Source organism: Canis lupus, chromosome 14, assembly GCF_011100685.1.
Source record: "Canis lupus familiaris isolate Mischka breed German Shepherd chromosome 14, alternate assembly UU_Cfam_GSD_1.0, whole genome shotgun sequence".
NCBI classification, from domain to species: Eukaryota; Metazoa; Chordata; class Mammalia; order Carnivora; family Canidae; genus Canis; species Canis lupus.
Genome location: NC_049235.1, coordinates 32,325,676 through 32,339,959, shown reverse-complemented (window position 1 = coordinate 32,339,959; position 14,284 = coordinate 32,325,676). Strand labels below are relative to the sequence as shown.

The 14,284-nt window shown below is 37.7% G+C and overlaps 1 protein-coding gene across 7 annotated transcripts in view; it reads left to right on the top strand.

The window, feature by feature from the left end:
• The first annotated feature begins 116 nt into the window (after positions 1-116).
• SNX13 (sorting nexin 13) overlaps positions 117-14,284 on the top strand; it is a 179,882-nt gene continuing 165,714 nt past the window's right edge. For 5 of the 7 annotated variants that reach the window (XM_038557022.1, XM_038557020.1, XM_038557023.1 and 2 more), the window contains exon 1: positions 118-354. In XM_038557022.1, the coding sequence (XP_038412950.1) occupies positions 343-354 (12 nt within the window). In that variant the 5' untranslated portion in view covers positions 118-342. Of the gene's footprint in view, positions 355-14,284 lie in introns of all 7 variants that reach the window. The other 2 variants (XM_038557025.1, XM_038557024.1) reach the window with 1 other exon arrangement.

The window sequence follows — 14,284 nt, the reverse complement described above, 5'->3', positions numbered from 1 at the left end:
GAGGCCTCCCCACCCGGGCCGAGCGGGCCGCCGAGCGCCCGCCCCCGCCTCCCCACGCGCCGGCGCCATGGAGACGGTCACGTGCCGCCGGCCGCTCCTGCGCCCGCCAATGGGAGCGCACGTCGCAGAGATACGCGGACGTCGCTCTTCCAAGATGGCGGCGCGTCCGTCGCGAGCAGCCGGGCCGGGGGGAAGCCAGCGAAGCCGAGTAAAGCCGCCGCCCGGGAGAGGACTGAAGGAGCTGTTTCGGCAGTTGGCGGCGGCTCGGGCAGTTTTCGCTGCTGCTACGGCTGTTGCCATGCGGCGAGGCTAGGGAGGAGCTCACTTCCCCGGGGTGTAATAATGTTAACAGAGGTAAGCGGCGACGGCGGCCAGTGTTTACCTGTGAAATGGGGAAGGGGCCGGCGCCAGCTTTTCCGAGAACATCATTTCTCCCGCCCGCGGGCCTGACCCTCCGTAGCGGGCCCCCGGGGCCCGAAGAGCAGCGGGGATCCTACAAGTGCCCCCCCCCCCCCCCCCCCCCCCCCCCCCGAGTGGGAGCTGTGCTGACTCAACAGAGTGCCACCACCTCCGGCTGCTGTGCTGCTTTCGCAGTCGCCACTTGCCCGTCGCCCGTGGCACTGGTCACCCTGCTGCTGTCGCTGCCCCCCGGCTCCTCGCTTCCTCCGCGGTGTCCCCTTACACGCTGCTCCGTGGCAGCGTTGGTCTGTCTGCGTTGCTGCTCATTCCCGTGGCCCTACGGCTTGCCCGAGCTCTCCCTTCTCCGGTCCCTGGCCTCCAGGGCCCTCTACCTCCAAGCTCGGTCAGCATCCTGGGGTTGTCCCTCGGCCGGATTGTTTCCACCCCCCATCCCTCCATCCCCACCCCCTACTTTGCCTACTTTGTGAAGTGGACCATCTTTCTCAAGAGACACTTGGATAGCCCAGTTATATCACCGCCCCCTCCCCCTCCTCCTCCCCCGCCCCCCTGCCCCCCCCCCCCCCGCTCCCCATCACCTCTTTAAATCGTAGGAATCAAAAAGTACAGTTTATCATCTACACTTGATTTGCTTAAGGCTCCCTTGGTACTCTTTGTGGAACAGTTTTCTTTCTTTCTTTCTTGGGTTTTTTTTTTGTTTTTCTTCTTTTTCCCACTTGGACCTGAAATGGAAGTAGGGCAACTATGACTAGCCAATCAGTTTCCCTTTTCTAGTGTCTCATGTCCCTTGCAAAAAAAAAAAAAAAAAAAAAAAAAAAAAAAGGGCAGACTTTTTGAAGAAGTAGAGTTTGCCTTTCCTAGCAGTACTTTTTTAAGAGGAAGAACTAAATTGGTCTGATTAGATACCTGACCCAAGTTAACACCCGAGTTATGTGTAGTGGTATGTTGCTGGTGTTGTAGGCGTCATTGAAGATAAATCCTGCAGCTTGTGGATTTGAGGGAATATCTTAGAAGCTACTCGCTTGAAACCCTGTGAAGGTTCCAATGTCAGCTGTCAGAGGACTAGTTTGGGCATATTTGTGGGCTAAGGGATAGAAAAGAAAACAACTTTAATGGGCAACAGGAAGCATTCCTACCTGGGCCAAAAGGAAATAGAAATGTTTGTAGATGAGCGGCTTTTGTTGTATTAACATGTGATGAGAAAGGATGTACTTGCCTTTCCAACTTGACTAGCTCTGAGGAAGTTCACTCTTTGGTAGTTGCACTTGATCTATGCACAGAGCCTGGAATATGATATATCCGGCAAATACTTGTTGATTTTAATTTATGAACTCCTTTATCTCTAGTAGTTTGAGGTTCACTTGATGTTTCTAAATTCCACATATATATATATTTTTTAATTCCTGGAACTTAATTCTCGGAGATTAGGATGATACATCCTAAGTTTCTGTTGTCATCAGCAATATTAGGTTAAAAAAAAAGACCTAAGTAGCAGAAGTTCTATTTTTACCTTCAGTGTGATATTTTGGTGAGAATAATTAGCCTTATAATAAGCTTCAGCCATGTAAAAAAATAAATGTCTTTAATGTATGATATTTTATGACATGATCTGATGAAACTTGGCTTAGGTCAGCATGGTTTAAAAGAGTTATTAATGCTGTCATGTGAGCCCGTGTCAGCTAGTAAAATGCTAGTGTCTTGAATTGGAAGGACTGTACCTTCTGATCTTCCGTATTATAAAATGATTTTGTGTTTCAGTGAAATATTTTAATCAGTAAGTCATTGGTACTAGTAAGACATACTGTAGTGTTTGCGTGTGTGTGTGTGTGTGTGTGTGTGTGTGTTAGTGCACAGCTTGTAAGTGACAGAGCCAGGTTTCCTACCTGGGCAGCCCCTGCCGAGTCCATCCTGTTAACTACTACATTGGATTGCCTTCCTGAAGGAAGGCCCAGATTGAATGGTACTTGGATTTTTATCTTTGGTTTTTAATAGTCATTTTACAGATTAGAAAATTGAAGCCCAGAGACTTGTCCAAGGTCAAACAGTTTGTAGTGGCAAATGTGAAACTTGAATCCCATCTCCTTACTCAGTAGAATTCTGACTCCATAGCTTTCAGGAAGTAATTTTTAGCTCTCTTGATATTTTTTATAATACACTGCTTTCCTGTCTGAATATTGTCAGTCAGTAAACTGAGAATTATCATTACTTAAAGACTTTTTGTTTTTACTGTAGCTTTTTTTTTTAAGAGTCAGAAATAGTCCTGTTTTGATATCTACTATGTATAAAATTGTACTCAATATGGGTTACTAAAAAATTAGTAGTATGAGACTCTGTTTTACTGCCTTTCTTAGTTCTAACATAGATCAGGAGATAATAGGGGAAGTGATTTAATTCATGTAAGATCTTAAAATATATAATGGTGGGCTATGTTACAAAAGAATCTCTTGTTCAACGAGCGTAAGTTGTGCTCAGAAAGTGGTGAGTGGTACTGTTTGCTTGGTGTTTTGACATCTCAGCATTGAGGTTGAGATATTATCCTCAATAGCCAGATGAGAAGACTGAGAGTTAAAATAGTTTGCTTAATACTGTGTAACAGGTGATGGAGCCATGAGTCACACCTATCTCCTTTTATTCCAGTTGTGTACTGTTTTTGTGGCTCAGGGTGGAATGCATCATTAATTTTCTTTTGTCGCCGATAATCATCAGTAGACTATTTTTAGACTTTTTTTTTTTTTTGAGTCAAGGTATGGGTGCCAGGTATATAGATACATAATAGTAGTGATAAATGTTCATGGGAAACTTTTCAGTTTTGCATTTTGTCAAAATAGGTCTTTGAAACCTTCTCAGAAATGAAAACTCATTCAAGGGATCAATTAAGGGCCACATTAAGTTACTCAGTTGAGCAAATTAATATGTATATTGAACTTTGAAACCTGTGATTTGGTAGATTAGTATGAACTGGAAGTACCGCCCCCATAAGTCCTCTTGCCTTTTTTTTTTTTTTTTTCCCTAAAGAGGAGTTAACATAGTTTTACATTTAAACTTTTGGCCTTAATTTGTATTATTTTCATTCTTAATACAATTGAAATATTTAGAAGACTTGCTAGCCATATCTGTGGGTCTTTTGCATTTTTCATTTAGGGATGACAGGTTTGTTTTAAATGTCTAGTTAATCTTTTCTCCTTCTACTTTCTTTTCCTCTTTTTTGACTTCTTAAAGTTACTTCTATTTGTCATAGTATACTTGAAAATTATTTAGCACCTACTAACCCTCCACCCATCTATTTAAAAAAAATAAGTGTAAATTTACGTATATCAGAATTAGAGTATGGAATATTTACTTGAGAATTTGTTTCAATTAATCTGAATTTTCACAGCATGAGAATATAATGAAATACATTAGAATGTAATGAAATATTTATCAGTGAATTATCTTTTTTTTTTTTTTTTTAAGTTTTTATTTATGGATTCATGACAGACACAGAGAGAGAGGCAGGCTTCTTGTGGGAGTCTGATGCGGGACTCGATCTTAGGACCCCAGGATCATACCCTGAGCCGGAGGCAGGTAGATAGATTCTCAACCACTGAGCCACCCAGGTGTCCCTTTATCAGTGAATTTTCATTAAACACATTTTTAAACTTTTTTTCAAAAGCCATTAGGGTTATGGTTCTGAGCATTTATTATTACAGAGAACAAAAGGTATAGAAGATGTAGGAAAATATGTTGAATTTAAACCAGAGCCGTGGTATACTCTGGAGGTTGTTTTTTTTGCATAAAAATCAGTTACCAGCCTGTTGATAAAAAAATGAAAATGGTGTAACTTTAAACTTAATAGTGTTTAGGTTGTGCTCAAATGTGAGGTGTTAGTAAATGTTAAATAAAAATGGTTTATGTTTGTGTTAAGTCACTGCCATCCAGATTTGTTGGTTTTTATATAGTAACACTAATTGTTGATTTTGTGGTTAACAAATAAGATGCAGATGGGAAAAGGCATACTATGTAGCACTTTTAGAGAAGTCCTAGGCTAATAGCTGTTAAGGAAATAAACTTCTGTATTTCAAATTCATTTTGAAAATATTTGCACAAAGGAAGTTAATAGATTTGTTCTTTCAGGATTTCTCATAGCTTTTGGTAGGTGATTTGCTTTCAAAGGTGATGGAGTTTGCATTTTATGGCGAAGTCCTTTAACCATGTGATGGGTAATTCCATTTGTCAGTTCAACTGGTCAGGGGGTGCCCAGATGAAACAGTATATCTGGGTGTGTCTGTTAGGGTGTATCTGGATGATGGTGGGATTAACATCTGAATCAGTGGACTCTTTAAAGTAGATTGCTCCTCCCATTATGGGTAGGTACATGTAATTAATCCATAGAGGCCACAGGTGGAGGAAGGAGGAATTTGCCTCCCCCCCCCCCCCCCCCCCCCCCCGCCCCACCCACCACCTTTTTGCCTAGACCTGGGACATCAGATCTCATTTTATCTCCTTCCCTTGACTGGGATTTAAATTCTTGGTCCCCTGGGTCTCAGGCCTCTGGACTGAATTACCACTAGTTTTCCTGGCTCTCCAGCTTCCAGATGGCAGATTGTGGGCCACCATAATCATTTGAACCAGTCCTTTGTAATAGACCTCCTTTAAAAAACTTCATAAGTATTTTCTATTGATTCCGTTTCTCTGGAGAACTCTAATACAGAGACTTAAAGAGTTTCTTGTGTCTCTCTTTGGGAGATCCTGAGATATGATGAGTTCTGCCACAAGGAAAGGTCTCCAGATTTTGAGGGCTCTTTTTAACACACTCTTGCCTATAGTAAATGTTTCGTAAAAAATTATAACTTGATTTTGTTAATATATTTGTTAAGAGAAATATTCTTGGGATGGGTTAGTCTTTAAACTGCATGAGCTATTTTTTAAATGATTAATGATATTATAAAGGCTACTCACCAGAACAGGAATCATAACTCCATTGGCATTCAAAGGATGTTAAAGAGTAGGAAAGAGATTTTATAAGGGGAGCGGAAGGACATCACTGTCTAGAATGAGGCTGGCTTGTCACTGTACATACAGCATTGTCTAGCATCTTTTGATAAGCTAAGTTGAGTGTTGCCTCCCATTTCTCAAGAATTTTAAAGGGGTGGAGCACCTGGCTGACTCAGTTGGTAGAATGTGCGACTTTGGATCTCAGTTGGAGCCCCGTGTTGGGTGTAGAGATTACTTAATAATAAGATCTTAAAAAAAAAGAATTTTAAAAGGCCTTTGTTTTATTTTCCCCCTTTTTATTGGAGATTTTCACAGAGTTTATAAATAAGTTATATTCATAAATATTTTCATTATGTTTTATTAATCTAGCACACATACACCACTTGCTCATCACTCCTGATCAGCAGCTTGCTAGCTAGTTGATAGAATTGCAAGCAAAAGCAAATATATGTGATAGTTTAATTAAGCCCTACAACTTTATACTAATTAAACAGGTCTTCCATTCAGTACTTTGAAATATTAAAATAGAGGTTTTTGATTTTCATAACCATCCTTGGGAGTCCTAGTTAGGGACATACCAGTGTATATGACTCTGGTGTTTGGATGGATTGTTCCAAAGTTTGTTGACAAGTTTTCCATAGACATTGATAAAAAATATTTTAACCAGTCTACTGTATGTTTATGGTTAAAAGTATCATATTAATTGCTACAAATTTGTAAGAGTATTTGGGAGGATATGGAATTAAATTGGGAGAAGAACTAAGAAATAAGTAGAAATGTGTATAGTTTTAAAGATTAAAGGTATTGGTTGTATGTCGTAAGGCCACAGAAAAATGTACTGGCTTTTCATCTTTTTGTGTAGTAACTCCCAACATACATACAGCTTTTTGCAGGTTATATAAGGGTATTTTATGTATTAATCTACTCTTGTTAAGATGTGCTTGCTTATGTTTGGTCTCATTTCTAGTATAACTGTGGAATAAAGAGAAATCTCTTGAAGAAGGAAAAGGGTTGAGAGGATGTTTGCTTTAGGTGGAATCAGCCAACCTGTGTTAGCTGAGTAATAATGGAAAAGGAGGGAGCATGAACTTTTGGAAGAGGGAGAAAACAGGTTCTATCTGGGGGACGTTTTCATTGCTGGTCACTGAGTAGCTAGCCATTTGGTGGCAAAGCTAAGTGACTTTATGGCATTCCCTGACTGAGGTTCTCAGGGTATGGCTTTTTAAATGTGTTTTGAAATTTTGTGGTTTTACAGACCATTAAGTGCCCTCTCTGTTGATGGTAATCTAAAATTGACTTTCTATTTTTCAGGTTTAATTTTGATATTACAACACTTTAAATATTTGGGAGGAGAGGGAAGTTTGAATTAAAGCAAATGGACAGCTTTAAAACTAATTTACGCCTAACAAAAGCAGTTAAAATTGAGTGAATAAATAGTCCGGAATCACAGTGATGCATCTTCATGTCTATCAACAAATTACACCTATCACAGTAGTGAGACAACACATGAATAACCTATGTATTAAGTAATATAAGAATGAGTCCCAACCTCACTTATTTATGATGTGACCATTAGGAAAGTTGTTTGAAATTTGAGTCTTAGTTTCCTTCTTTATAAAATTGGGTAATAATAGTACCTTCCTAGCTGCTCTCACATTGTTGTGAAAATCAGATAATATGAGAGTATAACCGCTTGTGAATTGTCGGTCATTATGCAGATATTAGTAGCTAATCCATCATTTTTTTTCTCCTATGTCTTGCACAGGTGTGAATTTAGGTCCTAAGCTTTATCTAGCTTTATGGCTTACTGGCTTCTTAGTGGATAGATAGATGGATCCCTGGAGAAAGAGGGTGCCTCTTGGCCACTGGTGCAGTTACAGGGGAAGCAGAGAATAGATTAAGTGAAAAAAAAGTGGACTGAGAGCATGTCCTGCACACTAGGAATGAGGTTAGTTTCCTGTTGGTAAACTGATTCCAACGAATTTTCGAAAGAGAAGTTCCAACACATATTTCGAAAAAAGTTTACTTAGAGGCACCTAGGTGGCTCAGTCAGTTAAGCATATGCCTTCAGCTCAGGTCATGATCCTAGGGTCCTGGGTTTGAGCCCTGTGCTGAGCAGGGAGCCTGTATTGTCTTCAACCCCCCCCCACCCCAAAATCCCTGCTTGTGCTCTTTCTCTCAAATTAATAAATAAAATCTTAAAAAAAGGAAAAGTAATTTTTTTGAGAGTTAGAAGTCATTTGTATATAATCTTAAATATTTATGGGAAAAGAAATCTCTTAACCCTGGTAAATTCTTGAAAGGAAAAGCTGTTAGGGCAATTTTCATAAAGCTTTGGTTATAATTTGTACTGGAGATTAATCTTTGTGATTTAATTTGTTCACTAACCACAAATACACCTACTGTGTGGTAGGCACATGAGAAGTTCTGGTGCTGAAGTAGTGAGTCAGATCTGAAACCTGTCCTCAGAAAATTCACTAGCAGAGCTAAATTGTGCCAGTTTGGCAATCATTCAGTTGAAGCCTTGAGGTCTTATGTCAAAATAAAACAGATGACATAATTAAAGGATGAAAAATTAAGGGGAAGTAAAGGTTGAAGTATGTAATTAAAAGATAATTACTTGCATTAGCTTTATAACTCTAGGTAAAACTACCAGTTTGGATGACATGGCAGCTTAAAAATGAGTTTTTTGTTTTTTGTTTTTGTTTTTGCTATTGAAGAGTCAGCCCATCTCTCTTGTCTGTATATGCTCCAAGCTAATTCATAATAAATGAAAAAACAACCAAAAAAAAAAAAAAATGAGAACAGAGAAGCAAAAAAATCTGTGAATTTGTCATGTTTCTTTCTTTCTTTTTTTTTTTTTCCTGAAGACTCTTGAGTCTCCTAAAGAGGTCCATGTTAGTCTACTGAAGGGCCAGGCTGAATTACCCTGATGGAAGTAATGCTTGATTTCCATTCTCATCTATTATAGATTCATTCATATGTTTATTTTGTGTTTCTTCCCTACTGAATGTAAAATCCTAAAGGTAAGGCTCACAGTTGTGTTCCCAGTACCTGAAATAGAGCTTAACATCTAGTGTCCTCACTACCTGTTGAGGGAATGAATGTTGAATATTCTCATCAGCAGGATTAAGGTAAAAATGAAAAATAAGACAAAAATTGTCTACCATAAATTTATGCTATCACATCAGTTACCTTTCAAGGATTGGTTATTATCAATGTCCATTAGATATTTTTTGATAGGACACTGTGGTTGAATATTGTGTTTGGGATCTCAAAACAAAAAAGTTTGACAAAAAATTTTGAATACTAGGCTTTTTGTTAGAATGTATTTCTGTCTCGATTTTTCCTTCAGGTAAAAGTCTGGTTAGATTGATTTTATTTTTATATGACCAATTATAAATGCAAGAACAACTTAGATTTTTGTCTTGTATCTCTTAATACTTGTTATTTATTTATTTATTTATTTATTTATTTATTTATTTAATTTATTTATTTTTAAAGATTTTATTTATTTATTCATGAGAGAGACAGAGAGAAATAGGCAGAGACACAGGCAGAAGGAGAAGCAGGCTCCGTGCAGGGAGACCGATGTGGGACTCGATCCCGGGACTCCAGGATCACACCCTGGGCCAAAGGCAGGCGCTAAACCACTGAGCCACCCAGAGATCCCAATACTTGATTTTTATTAAGTATTAAGAGTACTTAAAATTTGTATTCCTGAACTAGATATAGCTTGGTTTCTAATAGTACAATAATGCTGATTTTTGTGGTGTTCTGTTGACTGTTTCACAGTTTGTATAAGCTTTCATACTGTCTTCAAAGTTTATAAATATGAGTAAAAATTTGGTCATGGATTTCAGAAAGTTGGAAATCTGGGGGATATGTTTTAAAGGAGGGCAGCTGCTACCGTAATCTCTTGACTACAAAGCCTCTCAGTGTCATTTTTAGAGACAGAACATTGTTAGATCATTTCAGCCATCTAAAATTCCATTATTAATTCAGAAATATGTACCAGAAAAGTTCAATGAAACAATTCTGTGTTCAGCTGTGAAAATTAAACTGGCTTAATGATCTTTAAGTTAGCACTAAACACTTCATATATATCAACTGGAAAAATTTATTGTTGTTAGTTTATTGCACTGTTTTCTTTCAACTTCCTGAGGAACTTTTTTTATTCTGATGCATCGGTGAAACCCTTACTGCGAATCCTGTTTTGCTTTTGACCGTAGCTCTACATGATTGGAGAGTCCTTGGATGTTACTATGCTTAAACCTGAATTGGTTTTGCTCCCAGAACCCTGGAACTATTTTTAGCCTGGCTATGGTTTGGCATCAGAGAGGATGTGTGATTCTTTGTATTATGACTTTTAAGGCCAGGGTTGTGTGACAACTTGTGTCTCGGGAGAATGGCTTTTGGATTTATCATTATTTGAGGCTTGGAAATTATAAAACTGATTGAAGTTGTGCAGTGCTAATGGAAGAGTTAAGTATAAAATAAAATTTCATCTTATTTTAGTTATTACATAAATTTTGGGAAGTAATTGGTCTGATTTTAAGATGTTTTATCCAGTGTTTCTTTAAGTCATAATATTGTACTTTAGATTTGTTCTTGATTTCTTTTCTCGAGTGTATTTGAGATGGCATATTTTTCTCAGGGTGTTTAATCAGACTGCAGTTATTAATATAATCAGCTATTTTTATACCTGATGTTAATTACTAACATCTGATGTATTTTCTTGAGTGGTGCCTAAGTGCTCAACACTTAAACCTTTGGAATAGTCTAATCCTGGTAAAAGAAGAGAAAGAGGAAATGGGGTAGGGGGAGGTTGGAGGCAGCTTGTAAGGTCTAACATAGAAAAAGAAACTGAAAATAATGTATTATACAAAGAGTTGGGTATGTTGATTACATAGAAATTTTAGAAAAATCAGTCTTGAGAGTACTTTATAATTTTTTTTAAAGGTTTTATTTATTTCTTCATGAGAGACACACCCAGAAAGGCAGAGACATTGGCAGAGGGAGAAGCAGGCTCCCTGCAGGAATCCGATGTGGGACTCGATCCCAGGACCTCAGGATCACCACCTGAGCAGAAGGCAGATGCTCAACCAATGAGCCACTCAGCTGCCCTGAGAGTATTTTATAATTTTTTTTTTTTGAAGATTTTCTTTATTTATTCATGAGAGACCCAGAGAGAGGCAGAGACATAGGCAGAGGGAGAAGCAAGCTCCACGCAGGGAGCTCGATGTGGGACTCGATCCTGGGACTTCAGGATCATGCTCTGGGCCAAAGGCAGGCACCAAACTGCTGAGCCACCCAGGCACCCCAGTATTTTATAATTTATTAAAAATGTGTTTTATGAACTAAAAAGGCTCTGTAAGTTAATGTCCGATAACTGAGGATATTCAATAGGTAGTGGGCACTAATGCAAAATTAATGTGTTTATTTTTGTACTGGGGCACATGTTAATCTTGTTTTCTACATACTGTATATCTTTATTTATATACACGTATATACGTTATTTTCTCTTTTTTTCCCCAAAGATTTTATTTATTTATTCATTAGAGACAGAGAGAAAGAGAGAGAGAGGGAGAGAGGCAGAGACAGAGACACAGACAGAGGGAGAAGCAGGCTCCATGCCAGGAGCCCGACGTGGGACTCAATCCCGGGTCTCCAGGATCACGCCCTGAGCCGAAGGCGGCACTAAACTGCTGAGCCACTGGGGCTGCTCTGTATTTTCTGATCACAAATTGAACATTCCGAATTTCTGAAGAGTGTATGCTGATGGTTAAGAGTGATGGCTGGTGTCAGATTATTTGGATTTGAATCAGAGTTTTGTCACTTTTGAGCATTTTGACTTTGAAAAGTTATTAACCTTTTTGAGCCTTAGTTTTCTCATCTGCATAACTGTAAATTAATGGTACTTATGTCTAGTGTTATAGTAAGTATTAAGTGAAATGACACATTAAACACTGAATGATGTTTCCCACAGTAATACTCAGTAAATACTAGGTTTTTTTTTTATTATTTCTTCAGATGAAAATAGCAAGTAGTTTATTTTCATAACTTAGAATTTAGTGTTTGAAGTTGTTATATCTGTGTTCTTTGTTTCATAGTGGAGGTTTTAAAATGTCAAATTAAACAAAGAAGTCCTCTTTGACCGAGATGATATAATTCTTTTCTGTCTCAGTTTTGACTTTCTAATTTATGTATTACATTAAGAGCTAGATTTAGACTGAATTTCATGAGGAAATCAAGAAGTGATACCTGTACAATATGAATTGGTATAACTAGAACTTTTGACTAACCAATATATTTCTTCTATAGTAAAGCTTTTAGTGTAGGTGAGTGAAAGAAAAATGTTATAGTATAATTTCATATTGTGCTTTAAAAATGTCAGTGTTGTACAGTTTTCTCTTATGGGAAATACTATGCTTCTTGTCAGTTTGATAAAGTTTTACCTAAAGTAGCTTTGAAATTATATAAGCATTTCTGTTGGATTGTTCCTTTTATATGGAATAGATAAGGGATGTAAAAATCCTTTAAGAAATATATATATAGTGGTGTGATTAGTATTAGTAGTATTGTGCAAAGAGTTAAGAAAAGGATAGAACTATATTATTATAAATAAAATTTGTACTTAAAAGTTTAAATACGTATATTAAGCATATAAATTGTTTCAGTCCCTTCATACAACAGCTGCCTGTCAGCATTCATCTGAGAATATGATAAACTGTTCTACACAAGGAGGAGTGTTCTTGTTATAAAAACATTTTACTGGGATCCCTGGGTGGCGCAGCGGTTTAGCGCCTGCCTTTGGCCCAGGGCACGATCCTGGAGACCCGGGATCGAATCTCATGTCAGGCTCCCTGCATGGAGCCTGCTTCTCCCTCTGCCTGTGTCTCTGCCTTTATCTCTCTCTGTGTGACTATCATAAATAAATAAAAATTAAAAAAAAAACAAAAAAAAACCATTTTACTTAGCTGGAGATTATGCCATCAAAGTCCTTTGTGGGTGAATTTACATCTGTATTTTCTTTTCTATACTTATTTTTTCCTTTTCGGTGATGCTTTATGGATATGTTGATTATTTTCCCCTTGCCGCTTTTATTATTCTCCTCTCTATAAGCTTGGAGCTTGCCCTCTCGGGGCTCTTCCCCCAACCTTTACCCTTTTCTCTCTCTTGCAAATACATTTTTTAAAAAAAGATTTTATTAATTTATTCATGAAGAGTGAGGGAGAGGCAGAAACACAGGCATGGGAGAAGCCGGCTCCATGCAGGGAGCCCGACGTGGTACTTGATCCCAGGTCTCCAGGATCACACCCTGGGCTGAAGGCGGCGCTAATCCGCTGAGCCACTGGGGCTGCCCTCTTGTAAATACATTAAACAGGCCACGATAGAGTATTTAATTTCCATTTTTAACTTACATGCCACCAATGGGTATAAGGATATTTTCTATTGTTAATTTAAGAGGTGAACAAATAAAACTATACATTTATTTATTTATTTATTTTTTATTTTTATTTTTATTTTTTTTTAAACTATACATTTATTTAAAGGAATACAGTGCAGTATAATTTTTTTATGATGGTATGCCTTTTATCTGAATTTATTATGATTAAAAAGACTCATAATCTCTGAGTTAATGAACACTGTTGAACTTTGTTTTTTTATTGTGAATTAAGATGATCTTGTGGTACTTCAAAGGTCATTGTTCCGATACTGAGTTGTTACTGTACAGCCATCAGGAATGTGAAAGAAATTTATGTGTATCTGCCCAGTCTAGAACATACCCTGAAAGTTATCTGAATATTGTTACCTACAAAATCTACATCAGGTTTTTAAAGAGTACCAAGGGTTTTAAGATATTAGTGTCACTTTAGTTACTCTAGTGTTTTTTATTTTTTATTTTTTTTGGTAAATTGAATATTTGAATCTCAGTAAATCACTTTTATTTGATTACTCCTATATTGTGTGTGGACTTTTGCCCATCCCCTCCCAACTCCCTGTTTAAAAAATCTACTTGAGAATAAGTATAAAATAATGGTTCAGAACATGCTTGAATTTTAAACCAAGCTCACTTCATGGTCCAGTTCTATGATTTAGCTGTTTCCTCATCTGTGGAATAGAGTTTGTAATACAACTTATGTCAAAGTTGTGAGAATTAAATATATATAAAGTGGTTTGTAAAGGTCCTAGACAATACTAAGCACTTAGTAAAAGATGGTTTCTACTGTTGCCTTAGAGGATGCTCCTTTTCATAAGATAGAAAGGAAAGGTAGAAGATTGATGATAGTTCATTGCTAGGCTTTGCATTGAAGATCTAGCTCTCTCTACTGTGATAGGCTTGTGTTTTGATTTACACTTGGATGATACATGATGGGGAAAATAAGTTGATTTGTGAGTATTGAAACTTTTATTCTTATACTGTTATAGTCATGTGTGAATGAGGGCGAACAGGGGGCCGTATATGAATATGGCCTGTCTTGTCTTGCTTTTGCACCCATGAACTGCTGTGGTAAAAGTTTTTTGAACTTTAGTAGAGGAATACTTTTGTAAATGGACATCTTTGGGTGTATTAAATAAATTCACTCTTTATAATTCACTTTTGTTAAAGGCACTTAATATGAATTGCCATGTAACTAAGCTTATTTTTCAGTATGAGGTAGAGATTTATTTTTTAAAAGAACTTTTAAAGAATTAACTATTTAATTAATTAATTAAATAATTAATTGATTTAGAGAGCCTCTGTGTGAATGTGCAAGAGCCGGGGGAGGGGCAGAGGGAGAGAGAGAATCTCTGGCAGATTCTGCACTGATGGGGGAGCCCAGCGTAGGGCTCCATCTCACAACACTGAGATCATGACCTGAGCTGAAACCAAGAGTTAGGCTCAACG